The sequence below is a fragment of the Mesoplodon densirostris genome, chromosome 3 (assembly GCF_025265405.1).
Source record: "Mesoplodon densirostris isolate mMesDen1 chromosome 3, mMesDen1 primary haplotype, whole genome shotgun sequence".
Classification (NCBI taxonomy): Eukaryota; Metazoa; Chordata; class Mammalia; order Artiodactyla; family Ziphiidae; genus Mesoplodon; species Mesoplodon densirostris.
The window spans coordinates 147899002-147916803 of record NC_082663.1 but is presented as its reverse complement, the minus strand read 5'-3'; the positions used below and the strand labels follow the sequence as shown (position 1 = coordinate 147916803).

At 42.7% G+C, this 17802-nt stretch overlaps 1 protein-coding gene across 1 annotated transcript in view; it reads left to right on the top strand.

Annotated features, from left to right (window-relative positions):
• Window positions 1–17802, top strand: part of ADGRE1 (adhesion G protein-coupled receptor E1) — a 47443-nt gene that overhangs the window by 14177 nt on the left and 15464 nt on the right. The window contains exons 4-15 of the mRNA XM_060094489.1: window positions 399–554; window positions 678–797; window positions 2466–2612; window positions 4720–4869; window positions 5766–5906; window positions 5992–6138; window positions 6844–6932; window positions 8205–8288; window positions 11602–11779; window positions 12413–12532; window positions 14492–14691; window positions 15152–15322. Of these exons, the coding sequence (XP_059950472.1) occupies window positions 399–554; window positions 678–797; window positions 2466–2612; window positions 4720–4869; window positions 5766–5906; window positions 5992–6138; window positions 6844–6932; window positions 8205–8288; window positions 11602–11779; window positions 12413–12532; window positions 14492–14691; window positions 15152–15322 (1703 nt within the window). The remainder of the gene's footprint in view (window positions 1–398; window positions 555–677; window positions 798–2465; window positions 2613–4719; window positions 4870–5765; window positions 5907–5991; window positions 6139–6843; window positions 6933–8204; window positions 8289–11601; window positions 11780–12412; window positions 12533–14491; window positions 14692–15151; window positions 15323–17802) is intronic.

Genomic DNA, 17802 nt, shown 5'->3' with positions numbered 1-17802 from the left:
GTGTTGGCTGTTGGCTGGCTGCTCTGCCAGGGCTGTGGGCTGGAGGTCTTAGTTCTTCTCCACGTGGGCTGCTTTTTCATGGCTGGTTGAGCTTCCTCACAGTGTGGCGGCTGAGTCAAGCATGAGCTTCTCAAGAGAACAAGGTGGAAGTGTGTGACATTTTTATGACTTGCATGGTATATGTAGGACCTAGTGTCACCACCACCATAGTCACTAGCATGGTCTGATTCAAGGGGAGGAAATATAGACCCCAGGGCTTGATGGAAGGAATACCAATGAAAGGGCATTGAATTAAGGGCATATGGGATGGAAGACATTGTTTCAACCAACTTTGGAAAATACAAACTGTTTCACGAGATGAAGAAAATTTGTAACACTCTGACTCTTTTTCTCTCCAGATATAGATGAATGTTCTCAAAGCCACCCACCATGTGGTCCTAACTCAATCTGCAGAAACCTGCCGGGGAGGTATAAGTGCAACTGTTTGCCTGGTTTCTCTTCTCCCACTGGAAATAACTGGAACCCAGGAAAGCCAGGTCATTTCACCTGTACAGGTAATGCGCTCAAGCTCCCAAGCATGGGTCTTTGGTGGACAGCTCCTATTGAGTTGGGTACCTGTGTTTCTAACCATAGACACCTAATCTTTGGTCTCCCCAATGTCCTCCGCTGCTCCTCAGACATTAATGAATGCCTCTACAGTGGGGTCTGCCCAGAGCACTCTGAGTGTACCAACTCTTTGGGAAGCTACAGATGCAGCTGCCAAGTTGGATTCACCTCTAGAAACTCCACCTGTGAAGGTATAGAGAACCTGATCTTCTTTACCTACTTGATTAATTAAGAACTTCATATAGTGATCCTATGTGGTAGGGATTATGATCCTCATTTTAGAAATAATCCAGTCGAGGCTCAGAGAGTAAAGTCATTTGTCCAAGAATACACAGCTATTAAGTAGAAGAACGTGAATTTGAACTCCCGTTGACGGTCTACTATGAGTTAAGCAGTGGGTCAGGCAGTACTTGAGAGTAATGGGAGCTCTATCCTTAGAGTGATTCACTCACCACCCTGTGGGGGGGAGATATTGACAATGTCTGGAGACATTTTTGGTTGTCACAACTGGTGGTGGAGGCGGGTGGTTTGTGTTACTGTCAACTGGTGGGTAGAGACCAGAGACCCTGCTAAACATCCTCCAATGCACAGAACAGCCTCCCCACAGCCAAGAATGATCTGGTCTGAAGTGTCAGTAGCACTGAGATAAACTCTGTCCTGGGGAGAGCTCAGACCCAAACTTCAAAACTTTTCCCTGAAAGGTATTTGAATGAAGACCTGAGAGTTATTCTTGATCCTCCCTCCCCTTCCATATTAAATCAGTCATCATGTCATTGGGCAAAATGCCTGCTAAATATGTCTTGAATCTCTTCACTCTTTTCCATCCTTGGTTTAGGTTTCATCATTATTGCAACAGCCTCCTCACTAGTCTCTCCCTTCTTCTAGTGTTGATCCCTTGAATCTATCCTTTGCACTGCAGCCAGAATATTCTCACCAAGAGACAAGGGCTCCATCTTCCTGAGTCTGCTGCAGCATTATTATTTATTTAAGGGGAGGGTGACTCTATCAAGCAAGGCATGGAGTGATCAAGCCCTCAACATACCCCCTTGGCTTGGAGTTAGAGATATTTGAAGTCATCTCTGACTTTTCTGATCTATTTGTAGCAGTTAGCTATTGCTGAGTAACAAATCACCCCAGAAGTTGGTGGTTAAAACAACCATCATTTGTTTAGTTCTGGATTCCACATGTTGGCAGTTTAGGCTGGGCTCTTCTGGTCAGTTCTTTGGGTCTCCACTGGGCTTGTTCATGTGTTTGTGGACAGCTGCGGGTCAGCTTTGCTAATCTTGGCTGGGCGGTCTCACATATCTGGGGCTCATCTGGGATGATCTAACTCTCTTGCACTTTGTCTTTTTTTAAAAATTAACCTGGGGTTTGTTCATATGGCAGAGGCAAGGGGTCCAAAGTGTGAGCAGAAGCAAGTAAGTTTCTCAAGGTCTAAGTTTGGAACTGGCATCACATTGCTTCTGCCATATTTATTGACCAATGCAAGTCATAGAGCCAGCTACAGTCAAGGGCTGGGGAAACAAACTCCACATCTTAAAGAGAGGAGTGGCAATGTCACATGGTACGGCACAAACCTCATCCCAAGTTGTAGACACAGAGAGGAGTAAAGGATGACAGCCATTTCTGCAATCTATGATCGTTGTGGCTTGAAACTATTTGCCACCCTTTTGCTTGCATACGGTTGGCCAGCATTATTCTCAAGACCATGCTTAACTGCAAGGACGTTAGAGAGAAGGGGAAAGTCTGGGTATTGGGGAGCATCGGGTGGAGGACAGGTGGAGTGACTCTCCTGATTGCAGTCTCCTGTCCTCACTGCTTCCTCCACCTTGACCGGGGTTTCCATTTCCACTCACCAGATGTGGACGAATGTGCTGATCCTAGAACTTGCCCAGAGCATTCAACTTGCCACAACAGTCTTGGAAGCTACTCTTGTGCCTGCAACCCAGGATTTGAATCCAGCGGGGGAAAGATGAGTTTCCAGGGCCTGGGAGAGACTTGTGAAGGTAGGTTCATGGGTCTCTTGGGGAATCAAGTCCAATCTGTTTGCAAAGACAGAAGTGGTGGGGGAGGATTTGAGGTGGGTCTCAGCTGAATTCAAAGCCCTCATCTGCAAAGCTGAAGCCAATAATCATTCATTCATTCATGCTTTCATTCAACAAACACTTCCTGAACACCTACTACATGCCAAGCCCTATTCTAGGGATGGAGGATACAGCAGTGTGTAATACAGGCAAAAACACTTGTTCTCATGGAATTTATCATCCAGTGTGGGGAGAGATAGGGAACAAACAAAATACGTTCATGGACATATTGTGTGTCAGGGATAGTTAAAGGAGATGAAGACAAAGCAGGCAGGACAGGTGGGTAGGGAATACTAGAGGATGAAGTTGTAGTTTTAATAGCGTGGTAGGGAAAGGCCATGCTGAGAAGTTAACATTTGGGAAAAGACCTGAAGGGAGTGAGATACAGGTTATCTGGGGAAGGGTGTTCCAGGAGGGGGGAACAGCAGGTACACAGTCCTGAAGGCAGGATCCCAGCCAAGGCACTAAGCTCTTCCATATGTGTGCTCATTCATATGTGCCCAACAACCTGATGCTATCAGTGATACTTTATACCCATATTATAGATGAGGAAACTGAGCCTCCATTGTGGTGGAATCACCTCTCCCAAGGTCAAATAGAAAGGAAATAAGAGAGTCATGGTAGAACTATGCCTAGTGTGACTTCATACCTCAGCCACCATGATCTGCTGCCTCTGAATGAGGCTACCCCTGCTGGTAACTCAGGGTGGGCTTGTGCAGGACAGATATCAAGTTAATCACCAAATTTCCAGTCTCTGAGACTCAAGAAAGCCTGGAAATCTGTCATGTAAAAATTCCAGAGCCAGACAGAACCTGAATTTAAATCCCAGGTCTGCCTTTCACAAGCTATGTGACTTTGCACAATTTTGAAGCCTCAGTTTCCTCCTCTGAAAAATGGAAATATTAGTTCACACCTCACAGGGCTGCTGTGAGCATTTGTTGAGTGGATGAATGTAAAGGATCTTCCTCATTGCCTGCCACAAAGAAAGCTCAACACGTTTGCCATTAAGTTTTTATTTTAGTTAATGAATACTTAACATAGTACTTGCTCTGTCCCAGGTTCTGTTCTGAGTGTTTAAAGATAATGTATCACCTTATGTAATCTTCTGAACAACACTGTGGGGTGGGTTCTATGATTACTTCCATTTCACAGATGAGGAAACGGAGACACACGGAGATGAATTCTCTTGTCCAGTGTATTAGTCAGCTCAGGCTGCCATAGTAAAGTACCAGAGACTGGGGAGCTTAAACAACAGAAATTTATTATCTCACAGTTTTGGAGGTTGGAAGTCCAAGATCAAGGTGTCAGCATGTTAGGGTTCTGGAAACAGATCTCTTCCTGGCTTGTACACAGCTGCCTTCTTGCTGTGCTCTCCCAGGGCAGAGAGCTCTTGTGTTTCTTCTCCTTCTCTCTCATGAGGATCCCACCTTCATGACCTCATCTAAACCTAATTATTTTCCACATCCAAATACCATCCCACTGGGGGGTAGGGCTTCAACATATGAATTTGGGGGGAGGTGACGTAATTCACTCCACAGCACCCAGTAACATGCAGATTATAAGGGGGCAGAGCCAGGCTTTGAACTCAAGATGTCCATGCTCTCTACCCCTCCACTCTGATATAGTGATTTCTTGGAGAGGAATTGAGATTCATCAATGAGTTTGAGGCTGAGGGAACACAGGCGAGAGAGGATGAGCCTTTGTGAAACTACAGGTAATCGATGAATCCAGATCATGAATTATGAAGGGATTAGAAGGAAAGGATGAGCTCAGCTGGGAACAGACTCTTAGGGTCTTATATGTTCTAATGAGGAGTATGGATTCTATCCTGAGCTGTGGGGAGCCTCATCAGAAGATTTGCATGGGTCATACACATGCCTCTAAATGTTTCCTTTTCATAGTGATGCAAATGTGTTTAAGAAGGTGAGCCCAGAGGAGCTGGGGAAACCCATTGGCTTTAGGTCAGTGGTAGGGCCATGAACTCCTGCTGTAGCCTCAGCCTCCTTCATCCTTTTGATTTTCTGCTTAGATGTGGATGAATGTTCCAGGAACTCGACACTTTGTGGTCCCAGTTCCATCTGCACCAACATCCTGGGAAAATACAGTTGCTCCTGCCTGCCAGGGTTCTTTTCACCTAATTTGTGGAGCCCCGAGAAACCTGAGGCTTTCAAGTGTACAGGTAACTCTTCCAGCCATTTGGGGGACTTCTCAGTGGATGTCAAACTACCCTGAAATGTAGTGGCTTATATCAACAATCAATTGTTCTTGCCCATGATTCTGTGGGTTGACCATATGGTGTTTCTGGGGCACTAGGATGATTGGAAGGTCCAAAATGACCTTGCTTACATGACTGGTAGTTGGTACTGGTCTCTGGCTGGAAGCTTAGTTGGCCCTTCAGTTTTCCTTATGAACTTTTCCTCATGGCTGCTTGGGCTTCCTCAGATCATGGAAGCTGGCTCAGAAACCCTCTGAGGGAGATTAGTTAGGTCAGGGTTCCTCAACTTTGGTACTATTGACTTTTGGGGCTGGATAGCTCTTTGTTCTGGGGGACTGTCCTGTGCATTACAGGATCTTTTGCCTCGATCCATTGGATCCCAGCGACCAACAAAAATGTCTCCAGACATTGCCCAAGGTCCCCAGAGGGGCAAATCTCCCTCAATTGAGAACCACTAGCTCAACATAATAGAAATTTCTTACTCTCATATGAATCCAATATGGATATACTTGGCCAAAGGGCAGCTTTCCTCCACAAGGTGATATAGGTGTCCAGTCTCCTTGTATCTCTTGGTTCTTCTATCCCTTAGGGCATTAGAATTCCTGGTTCCAGCCAGCGGTGGGGAAAGAGAGAAAAGGCACACCCACTTCTTAACCATCTTGGCCCAGAAGTGACATATGTCATGTTCCTATAAGTGAAAGCTAGTCACATGATCCCACCTAGATGCAGAGGGTTCTGGGAAATGTAGTTCCTGGTTGGGATGCCATGTTTCAGCGACCAGTTTCTGCTTTGGAAGGCAAAGCATGATTTTTGTTGGCTTGGTGGCCCACTCTGCCTCATGGCCATTCTCTACTCCACAGATATTGATGAGTGCCTTGATAAGTGCCTTTTCAATGCGACATGCACCAACACCCCCGGGAGCTACTTTTGTACCTGCCACCTTGGCTTTGCACCAAGCAATGGAGAGTTCAACTCCATAGACCCAAAAGTGGACTGCATAGGTGAGCGGAGGGTTTGCTGGACATCCCTGGAAAGAAGTATCTCCTTACTCCTCTGAGTTGTTGGATATTCTTGAGTTCTCCGCAGATATTGACGAATGCCTCCAGGATCCATCACCCTGTGGCCCAAATTCTGTCTGCACCAATACCCTGGGCTCCTACAGCTGTGGCTGCATGGTGGGCTTTCATCCCAATCCAGAAGTCTCCTGGAAATATGGCAACTTCAGTTGCAAAAGTAATAATCTCCTTGCATGTCTTGGCAATGGAATCTGTGTCTTGCTTTGGTTGTAGAATCCTCACTTTTCCCAACCTCTGTACCCTCTTCTTTTTTAACCTCGTCCACATATTCTCTCTTTTTCTGTTCATTTAATCATTCATTAATCACTCATTTGATAAATTATTTTTGAAGCATCAATCCATGGGGAAGTTTGAAAGGTTTATATTTTTTAAATTATGGATTATATATGTTAAAAGTATAGATAACTTGTATGGAGGCAATGAAGTATAATAATAAGATGAGTATATCTGAGGCCCTTGGTAGCATAAGAACTAGAACATCATCAATGCCATTGCGTTTCCTACATGCTTCTTCCTTACTCCGTATCCCTGACCCCTCCCCAGAGGGAACCACATGGAACTTTGTAATTCCCCTACTTAAAATATTCCCCCTCTAAACATTCCTTGCTTAGTTTGGTTTGCTTTGGAGTTTTATAACACTGGTATCATATTATGTATAGTCTTTTCTGATTAGCTTTTTTCACCTACTATCATGCTTCTCAGAGTTGCTGACGTAGCATGTAGCTGTAGTTTGTTCATTTCCACTGTTGTATAATATGACAATGGATGGATTTAAGCAGAGGGTGAAGGAATCAGACTTGCTTTTTAATCATACCTTGCTGTGGTTAAGTTTGATTTGGTTGTTTTTGTTTTTTCTTCTTAGGGGTTCCCTTCAAGTGTAAAGAAGATGTGTTACCCAACAATGAGTGGGTCCAGCTGTGCCAAGTGGGAGCAGCAGTGGAGCCTGAATATGTAAGTATTTTTGAAGGTTCTTAGTTCTTGAAGTTTTCCCAGAAGGCAGTTAGGTAGAATGTTGTTTTGCAGCTTTAACAAAGTCAAAAAATACGGTGGCCTAGACCAGATATAAATTTATTTATCTCTTTGTAACAGTCTGAGTATAAGCTGCTGAGAGCTGACATGATGGCTTCATAATACTCTGCCATCACCAACACAAGTCTCCCTCATTTTAGTCCAGAATGGCTGCTCCAGCTCCTGACATCAAGTCTGCATTCCAGCTGTGGGCAGAAGAGAATGGGAAGTGAAAGACACAGTCCTTCCCTTTAAGAGTATGACCCAGTATCACTTTTGCTTACACATAGCTTCAAGGACAGCTGGAAAGGAAGGACATTTGTCTATCTAAAACTTGGGGATTTGTTTACTAAAAGAAGAAATGGTATTGGAGTCTCACTATTAGTGAAGGTGTATGTGCTGCATCTGTGTGATATGGGATGGGTGATACACAGCCTCCAGGCCAGGCAGAGGAATTTGGATGTCTTGATTCTCTAATGAAGTCATTCTAGTAAGTAAAGACTCCAGAAGCATCTTCAGGTATTGATGTCACTATATTAAATATGAGTTTGTAAATTAGCTTTGGAATTCCCATGCACTTTGGTTCACTGTTGTTTTTTTTTAATTGTGAAATACACATAAAATTCACCATTTTAAAGTGTACAATTCAGAGACATTTAGTATACTCACAATGGTGTGCAACCATCACCTCTATCTCCAAAACATTTTCATCACCCCCAGAAAGAACCCTATGTACCCATTGACAGTTACTCTGTATTCCCTCCCTGGCATCAGCCCCCAATAAACAGTAATCTAATTTCTAGCTCCATTGATTTACCTATTCTGGATTTTTGTATAAATGGAATCACACACTATGTATCATTTTGTGTCTGGCTTCTCTCACTAAGCATCGTGCTTTCAAGGTCCATCAGTGTTGTGGCTGTGTCAGTGCTTCAGTCCTTTTCATGGCTGAATTATATTCCACTTAGACCACTGGTCTTTTCACCCCACTCAATAGTTTTGCTGTTGGTTGATGTTTTCTTTTCTTATTTATGGAAGAGAAAGATGCTATGATTCCAATTCTGATCAAAAGGTGAGTTTTTATCTCCCTGAGAATTCTAGAGACTTGTGACACCTCAGGAATTCAGGACCATCCCATGTGGTGGGCTGGATGGCCCAGTTTGTACATTGCACACTTGATCGATGCTCACAAATGCTCTTCCCTCTGGGATACAGGTTTCCTTTTGTGCACTGATGAATGCCACCCTCAGCATTCTGGATGATGTCTGTAAAAACAAAACCACCGTCATCTCTCTGAAGGTAACAAAGAAGTCTTCATAATCATGTTTCGAGTTTCAAACATATTGAGGGCACACTTCGGGTGCACAAAATCCTCTTTATCATGAATGGGTTGTGAGTTAACGTTTAATCTACTCCAGTTGTAAGGTCTGAAAAATTAACATGCAGGAATATTGCCCTTTTCTGTACAGTTTTGTGAGTTTTATTACCTGAGTAGGTTTGTGTAACTACCACCACAGTCAGACAACAGAACAGTTCCATCCCTCTCCCCTGACCCTCCTCTCCTCCCCCCACCCCCACCAACTCCACTGGGCTTCCTCTTTTTTTTTTTTTTTTTGAACGTTTTGGCTGTGTAGCGGGGCATGCAGGATCTTAGTTCCTTGACCAGGGATCGAACCCATGCCCCCTGCAGTGGAAGTACAGAGTCTTAACCACTGGACTGCCAGGGAAGCCCTGGGCTTCCTCTTTATAGTCAGATATTCACTCCCTCCACCATTAGCTCCTGTGAATCCCTGATCTGTTCTCTGTCGTTATAGTTTTGTCTTTTCAAGAGTGTTTTGTAAATGGAGTCACACAGTAAGTGGCCCTTTGAGTCTAGCTTCTTTCACTGAGCACCATATTTTCAAGCTTCATCCACATTGTAGCCTGTGTCAGTGCTTCACTCCTTTTTATGGTTGAGTAGTGTCCCATTTTCTGGATGGACCACAGTTTGTTTATCCACTCATCTTTGAAGGATATTGGAGTTGTTTCCACTTGACCAAGATCTCTTCATTTCTCCATCCCCACCCCAGCTTTTGGCAATTATCAGTAGACCTACTATAAACATTTATCTGTGTGTGTGTGTGTGTGTGTGTACTTGAATTTTCATTTCTCTAGGGTAAGTACCTAGGAGGGGGATGACTATGTCATTACAATTGCAGATTTAGAAAAATAGTTTCTCTTAAGACTTTAAGTTGTAACTTATGGATGTTGTTATTTCATTTATAAATCTGTATGAAAATAAGAATAACACTTTCATTTGTATTCTGGTGAATTTTAAAGTAATTTATTAGTATAACATGTTTATTCATGAAGTGTACACTTATTCATAGGGTTTTCAGATTAAATTTGTATAAACAATGAACCCTTTCAACAAATTTAGTTAAATTCCCTCAAACATTTTCTACCATGTTTACAAATATTCTCATTTCTCCCCAGATTTTAAGTACTTAATGAGGAAGATTTACAAACCTAAAAGGCAAGGTCACTATGCCCTTAAGGGATTCATAAATCCACTCAGTCACGTGCATAAATATAATAATTCAGAGTTTTTAAAAAATGTGTAATATGGTGAATCAACAGCCATGTTCTCTTAAATTGTTCATATTAAAATCACGTCTAATTGCTTTTTGCCATGAAATCATGTGGTTAATTAGTCTCCTTCTCTAATGTGTCAAATTGTTCCAGCCCTTTAAACAACAGATTTCCAAATTATGCCAAAGATTACAAAACCTTCTAAAATTAACACAAAAGTATTACCACTATGGAGTTTTAGCTTGCTTGCTATTTTTTTTTCTTTCCTGAGGATATAAAATAAACTTCCTAGCTAAGAAGAATAGATTTAATGTCAAAGGGGATTTTGATGAGATTTCATCAGCCACAGAATTGAGAACCACAGTTTTTCAGGATGATTCTAGCTGAGATTTTTCTGCTCTGTCGGGGGGGAGGGACCCCAAACTCATGCCTTTCATTTGGGATATGGTTATAAAACTCAGCGCATCCTGTTTTTCCCAAACATCTCTCAAGTTTCACTCTGATCCAGTTTTTATTGAAATTCTTCTCATCTTCTTTTATTTATTTATTTATTTATTTATTTATTTATTTATTTATTTTTTTGTGGTATGCGGGCCTCTCACTGTTGTGGCCTCCCCCGTTGCGGAGCACAGGCTCCGGACGCGCAGGCTCTGGACGCGCAGGCTCAGCGGCCATGGCTCACAGGCCCAGCCGCTCCGCGGCATATGGGATCCTCCCAGACCGGGGCACGAACCCGTATCCCCTGCATCGGCAGGCGGACTCCCAACCACTTGCGCCACCAGGGAGGCCCTCTTCTCATCTTCTTATCATCAAATTTGGATACATAGAAATTGGTTTCCCTGCTAAGATTTCAGTTAATTTCCTTCACCATTGGATTGGCTTCAACTAATTTCTTCCCTTCATTTATTAGGTTGTGAGCTTGTGAATTCTCTTCATATTTTTTTGATGGGATTACATTTTTATAGTCAGTTTATTGACAGTAATCAATAATCAAGGGAACAGTATCAGCATTAATATTAATATTATTATTGCTAGTCTTTCCTTAACTCTATTCCTTAGGCATAACCAATGTTAACATTTAGATGCATATTTTTCCATACCTTTTTTACTTTGTGAATGCTTGTATAACACACACACACACACACACACACACACACACACACACACACACATTGAAGCACACATTGAGTACCTACTATGAGTGGTTTAGAGCAGTGATTAAGGATTCCACCTCTGATACCAGACTGCCAAAGTTCAAATCTTGGTTCTGTCACCTACTAGATATGTATCTTTGTTTTCTCATCCAAAATGGAAATAATAATAGCTTCTATTTCATAAGTATCTTCATAAAATTAAATAAATTAGTATATATAAGGCACTTAATACTTGGCTCATAATAAGTATTAATTATATTTATTTTAAAATCTCAATTAGTGCCAGAAACATAAATACCATAAATACAAAATTTTAAATTAAAGTACTTGTTCTTTTTAAACAAAAGGAGATAATATAACATGTGATTCTGTAATTTGCTTTACTTAATCGTAGCTCATGGACCTTTCTGCTTGTTAATATACGTAGATATACTAAGTCATTCTTTTATTATCAGCTGTATACTATCCCATGATTTGATTTTATCATCTTTTATTTAACCAATCAGTTGGACATTCAGGTTTTCTGAATTCTTGCTATCACAAACCACACTGAAATGAACATCATTAGACAAGATCCTTGCACAATTTTTAAGTATTTCTTGCAGGAGGGATTCCTGGAAGGGAAATTGCTGAGTCAAAAGGGTATGTGCAATTTATGCCATGACAAGTGCTGACTTACTGCATGCCATGAAGGCGACACCAATTTGCATTCCCAGTGGGGCTTCTTGAATCAGGAAATGGAGGCTGAGTGAATGTCCTTTCACAGTCTTCATTATCCTAGACTGTCAACCCATTCTCTTGATGAAAGAGGGAACAGCTGCTGTTTCATTGATAAGAGAGAGAGAGAGAGAGAGAGAGAGAGCGCGCAAACACACCTTTCCTTGCAGAGAACGGCTGAGAGCTTTGCCTCTGTGATTGAACAAACATCCACATGGCCCAACTTCACCAAAGAGAAGACATCTACCCTGGCCACAGTCTTACTGGAGAGCGTGGAAAGCACCACTTTGGCAGCTTTTCTGAAACCCTCAGCGAATGTCAGTCAGACTATTCAGACGGACTACTTAGGTAGGACATATCCTTCGTGTCAAGGTCACACCTAGGGGCTGATTTAGTCGGGTGACTTTGGCAATGTGATTCTGCATGGCTTTCCCATATACCATTTCCCCAGCTGTTTCCAACCTCTGAACGTACAGCAAAGCAAGTCCAATTATTGTAACAACATCTCCCATTTATCAAGTGCCTGGCATTGTGTTAAGTCATTGGTCAAGTTTACACAGCTGGTGAGTGGCAGAGCTAGGCCTCCTAGTTAGTGACTGTGGAACCTGAACCCTTCTTGTCCACTATGCTAGGCATGCTCCAGACTCTTTCAACTTCCTTTGGCTTTGAAAAACCTGTCTAAATTTGGAGTAGTCAGAGGGCCATGACTCTGCTGCTTTCCATCATTGTTCACTTCAAGCCCATCTTTCCCTGATGCATCCCCTAAGGATGTGAGCGCTCACTCCTAGAATTACAATTGGGTTTCTCATTTATTTGGTGCTACCATCCTCCTGTCATTCATCAAGGGCCTCAGGATCTTTCCCATGACCAATCGTTCTGTCTGTCCTTTCCTCTTGCAACCAGGGATGCGTCCCTTTCTTGGCCAGAAACCAAATTCCAGACCCACTTTCTGGGTGACCTCCTGTAAATTCTCCCTTTTAGACATTGAGACCAAAGTTATCAACAAAGGATGCACTGAAGAGAATGAGGCCTTTAATTTGAAAGCGAAAGGGGACAAGATGAAGATTTGGTGCTCCACAATCGAAGAATCTGAATCCACAGGTACAGACCCACTCCTGAGAATCAGAGAGGGTGGTTATTGTGCATTCAAGCAGCAAATATTTATTTATTTATTTATTACCTTTTAAACCTTTTTTAACTTAAAAAAGTTTTTTCTAACAGTCCCTTGTTGGTTATCTATTCTAAGTATAGCAGCGTGTTCATGTCAATCCCAAACTCCCAATCTATCCCTCCCCACCTTTCCCCCCACCCCGGTAACCATAAGCTCATTCTCTAAGTCTGTGAGTCTGTCTCTGTTTTGTAAATAAGTTCATTTGTATCACTGTTTTTTAGATTCTGCCTATAAGCAATATCATATGATATTTGTCTTTCACTGTCTGACTTACTTCACTTAGTATGATAATCTCCAGGTCCATCCATGTTTCTGCAAATGGCATTATTTCATTCTTTTTTTATGGCTGAGTAGTATTCCATTGTATATATGCACCACATCTTCTTTACCCATTCATCTGTCGATGGACATTTAAATTGCTTCCGTGTCTTGGCTATTGTAGACAGTGCTGTAATGAACATTGGGGTGCATGTATTTATTTTGTTTTTAATTTTAATTTCTTTAGCAAATATTTATTGATCACCTCCTAGGTGCCAAGACCTGTGCCAAGAAGTGAGGGAATCAATGATGGTAGAGGGGGACTTCCCTGACGGTCCAGTGGTTAAGGCTCCACACTCCCAATGCAGGGGCCACGGGTTCAGTCCCTGGTCGGGGAACTAAGATCCCACATGCCGCAAGGCGTGGCCAAAAAAAAAAAAAAATGATGGTAGAGGCAGAAATAGCCCATGCCCTCAGGGAGTTTTCCATCTGCTAAGGAAGTCAGACATTAAATAAATAATCTCTGGGAATGGAGTCTAGAAGAGAGTGGATATGTGTATATGTATGTTTGGTTCACTTTGCTGTACAGCAGAAACTAACACAATATTGTAAATCCACTATACTCCAATAAAATATTAATTAAAGAAAATAATCTCACAGTACAGGAGTGTCAAGACATTTCCTGTCCAATCCAGCAGCCATTGGTCATGTTTTGTTATTGGCATTTCAAGTGTGGTTAGGCTGTGAGGGTGACATACATACTGGATTTCAAAGTCTTGGTGCCAAAGATGAAGGATGTAAAATATCTTATTAATAATTGTTTATATGGACTACATGTTGAAATGGTAATATTTTGTAGGTATTGAGTTAATACACAATTAAAATGACCTTTTTTTTTTTTTTACTGTTCTGAAATGTGGCTACTGGAAAATGTAAAATTGCATATGTGGCTTATACGATATTTCTAGCAGACAGAGCTAATCTGTATCAGGGATTGGCAAACCTTTCCCGTAAAGCATGGTTAGTAAATATTTTAGGCTTTGAGAACAATACAATCTGTCGCAATGATTCAGCTCTCCCGTCATAGTGCAAAAGCATTCATAAGCAATATGTAAATGAATGGGTGAGGCTGTGTTGCAATGAAACTTTTATTTACAAAAAACAGGCAATGGCCAGATTAGCTTGTAGGTCATTGTTCATCACTCCCTGATCTATATGCTGTCTGGAGGGCACAAGGAACAGGCTACGACACATCCCTGGAGACCACCAACACTGAAAGCGGATGCCCACCAGAGAGACTGAACAAGAATAACCATAAATGTGGGAGGGGAACTTATTTACCACTGCTGAGTTGAATTGTCCCTTAAAAACACAAATTCAAATTTATTTTTAAATGTAGCCAAGATTTTTTTCCAGGTGATAGCACTTCGAGATTTTTTTTTTTTTAAAGGTTCTGGTGAGGCTCACCTACCTGGAAGTCCACTGGTGTTTCAATTCTCAGAGCAAGCCAGTGGTGCAGAGATGCATGGGATAAGAAAGTGTGTATGCGTGTGGATGGGCTGGGTCATCTATAATAACTACTGAGCAAATGATTCCCCCCCCCTTTTTTTTGCTTTTGGGGGAAATTGCAGGGATCAACGGGGTGGCTTTTGTCTCCTTTGCGGGTATGGAGTCCGTTTTGGATGAGCGCTTCTTCCAAGACCCTCAGATGCCCTTGGCCAACTCCCAGAGGAAGTTGAAGTTGAATTCTCGCATTGTTGGGGGCATCATAACAGGAGAGAAGAAAGATGGGTTCTCTAAACCAGTCACCTACACCCTGGAGAACATTGAGGTTTGTGCAGAGGTTTCCATTGGACCCCCATCTGCATTCTGAGAATTCCCCATTCTCAAGTGAGCTTAACTCTCATATTTGATGGGGACCCATTAAAGCAGCAAGTGTCCACAATTTCTGATAACTCAAGCCACTTCCCCAAATCCACCACTAGAAAAATGAGCTCTCCTATTTCTATGTGTCATTTTCCCATTCATCAATGGGCAAGGTTTAGGCTAGATTAAGTCATGTTGATGCAGGAACATTTACACGGATATTTACATTAGCTATGACCAAGTTAGTGGTAGAGACAGGTCTGGCACCCAAGACATTTCTTTTCATGACCGCACATTGAAATATCAGCATTTTTCTCCCTTCCCTACAGAACATACCCACATCTTCTTGAGGTTGATCAAGTTGAATCCTGAATGGATTCTTGAATAGAGGGATTCTCAGGTAACCAAAGCCTTTGAATTTTCAGCCAAAGCAGAATTTTGAGAGTCCCATCTGTGTTTCCTGGAACACAGATGTTGAAGGAGGTAGATGGACACCATCTGGCTGTGCGATCCTTGAAGTTTCTGAGACGCACACTGGCTGCAGCTGTAATCGAATGGTGAACTTGGCCATCATCATGGCTGCTGGGGAGCTCACGGTCAGTACTGATGCTCTGTACTCTAGCTCCCCAGATCCAATGGGAAAATATTGACTAAACATCCATGGTATGCCTCTCATGGCACTGGGTGTTGTGGGAAGGGGTTATGGGGGATAGAAGGGGTGTGTGCCATACTTCTGCCCTTAGAGAATTCATGGTCTGTTTGGGAAGCCATGACACTCATATATAAAATGATAAATGACCCTAAACAGGTGCAGGCACGATGACAATCACGGACCCCACTTACTGAGCACCTCCTATGGGCTGGACCCTTTATTTATTTTTTATTTTCTTATTATTTTTAAATTTTTATTTATTTATTTTTGGCTGCATTGGGTCTTCATTGCTGCGCACGGGCTTCCTCTAGTTGCGGTGGGCGGGGGCTACTCTTCGTTGCGGTGCACAGGCTTCTCATTGCGGTGGCTTCTCTTGTGCCGGAGCACGGGCTCTAGGCGCGCGGGCTCAGTAGTGGTGGCTCGGGGGCTCTAGAGCACAGGCTCAGTAGTTGTGGCACATGGACTTAGCTACTCTGCAGCCTGTGGGACCTTCCCGGACCAGGGCTCGAACCCGTGTCCCCTGAATTGGCAGGCGGATTCTTTTTTTTTTTTTTTTGCGGTACGCAGGCCTCTCACTCTTGTGGCCTCTCCCGTTGCGGAGCACAGGCTCCTGACGCGCAGGCTCAGTGGCCATGGCTCACGGGCCCAGCCGCTCCACGGCATGTGGGATCTTCCTGGACCGGGGCACGAACCTGCGTCCCCTGCATCGGCAGGCGGACTCTCAACCACTGCGCCACCAGGGAAGCCCGGCAGGCGGATTCTTAATCACTGTACCACCAGGGAAGCCCTGAACCCTTTGTTTTAAGTGTTTTTAGACCCATTTTGCAGGATGGGAGATTGGAGCTCAGCAGCCAGTCTAGTCATGAAGCCAGTAATTAGTGGAGTTGGGATTTGAACCCAGGATGGTCTGAGTCCAGAAGTCTCTTTCTACAGAATCATCTACAGGCATACCTCATTTTATTGCACTTTGCAGATACTTTTTCTTTTTTTAACAAATTGAAGGTTTTTGGCAACCCTGTGTGCATTGAGCAAGTCTATTGGCACCATTTTTCAAGCAGCATTTGCTCACTTCATGTTCTGCATCATATTTTGGTAATTCTCACAATATTTCAAACCTTCCACCAGGAAAAAGAATATGACCTACTGAAGGTTCATATGATGGTAGCATTTTTTAGCAGTAAAATATTTTTCAATTAAGGTATGTACATTTTTTGACACATGCTATTGTACACTTAGTAGAATATGGTGTAGTGTAAACATAACTTTTATAAGCACTGGGGATAATAATTCATGTGACTCACTTTATTGCCAATATTTGCTTTATTGTGGTGGTCTGGAATTGAACCTCCAATATCTCTGAGGTCTGCCTGTAAATGGTGTAAGAATTTGTGCTGTAGGAACTGAGAGTTGTGTCAGTGGGAACTGGGGATAGATCAGGGAGAAGATGGAACCTGAAATAAGCCTTGGTGAGGGGTTAGATTCGGTAGAGAGAATAGACATTAGTGCTGTGGTGAGTATTCTTGTCTATATTACCAGGTAGGAGGTCTTATTCCTTGTCAGGGAGGTCCTAAATGTTTTTTAGAGGAATGTAAGGCTTAGAACTTAAGAGTATTGGATCCAGAGCAAGACTAGTCTAGTTTCAAACTCCATCTCTATCACTTCCTAGCTGTGTTTCCATGGGCAAGTCACTCAACCTCTCTGAGCTGAGCCCAGTTCTTTCACCTTAAAAATGAGAACAAGAAGGACTTCCCTGGTGCCAGAGTGGTTAAGAATCCGCCTGCCAATGTAGGGGACATGGGTTTGAGCCCTGGTCCAGGAAGATCCTACATGCCGCGGAGCAACTAAGCCTGTGTGCCACAACTACTGAGCTTGTGCTCTAGAGCCCGTGTGCCATAACTACTGAAACCTGCATGCCTGGAGGCCATGCTCTGCAACAAGAAGCCACCGCAATGAGAAGCCTGCGCACTGCAACGAAGAGTAACCCCCACTCACCGCAACTAGAAAAAGCCCACGTGCAAAAACAAAGACCTAATGCAGCCTAAATAAATAAATAAATAAATGAGAACAAGTAAAAAATGATGATGTGAGAGCTCCCAGGCGGTCCACTGGTTAGGACTTGGCATTTTCACTACCATGGCCCGGGTTCAATCTCTGGTCAGGGAACTAAGATCCCACGAGGTGCAGCCAAAAACCAAAAATAAAAACAAAAAATAAAAAGCACCAACATTTCATTAAAAAAAAAGAAAAAAGTATGATGAAAATTAACACTTATATCACACATGTTTCCTGCACTGTTGTGAGTACTTTAAGTATTTTCATTGAATCCTCCTAGAACAATTCCATAAGGTAGTTACTGTTAGTATCCTCTTTTTAACAGATGAGGAAACTGAGACACAGAGCAGTTAAGCATCTTGCCCAAGCTCA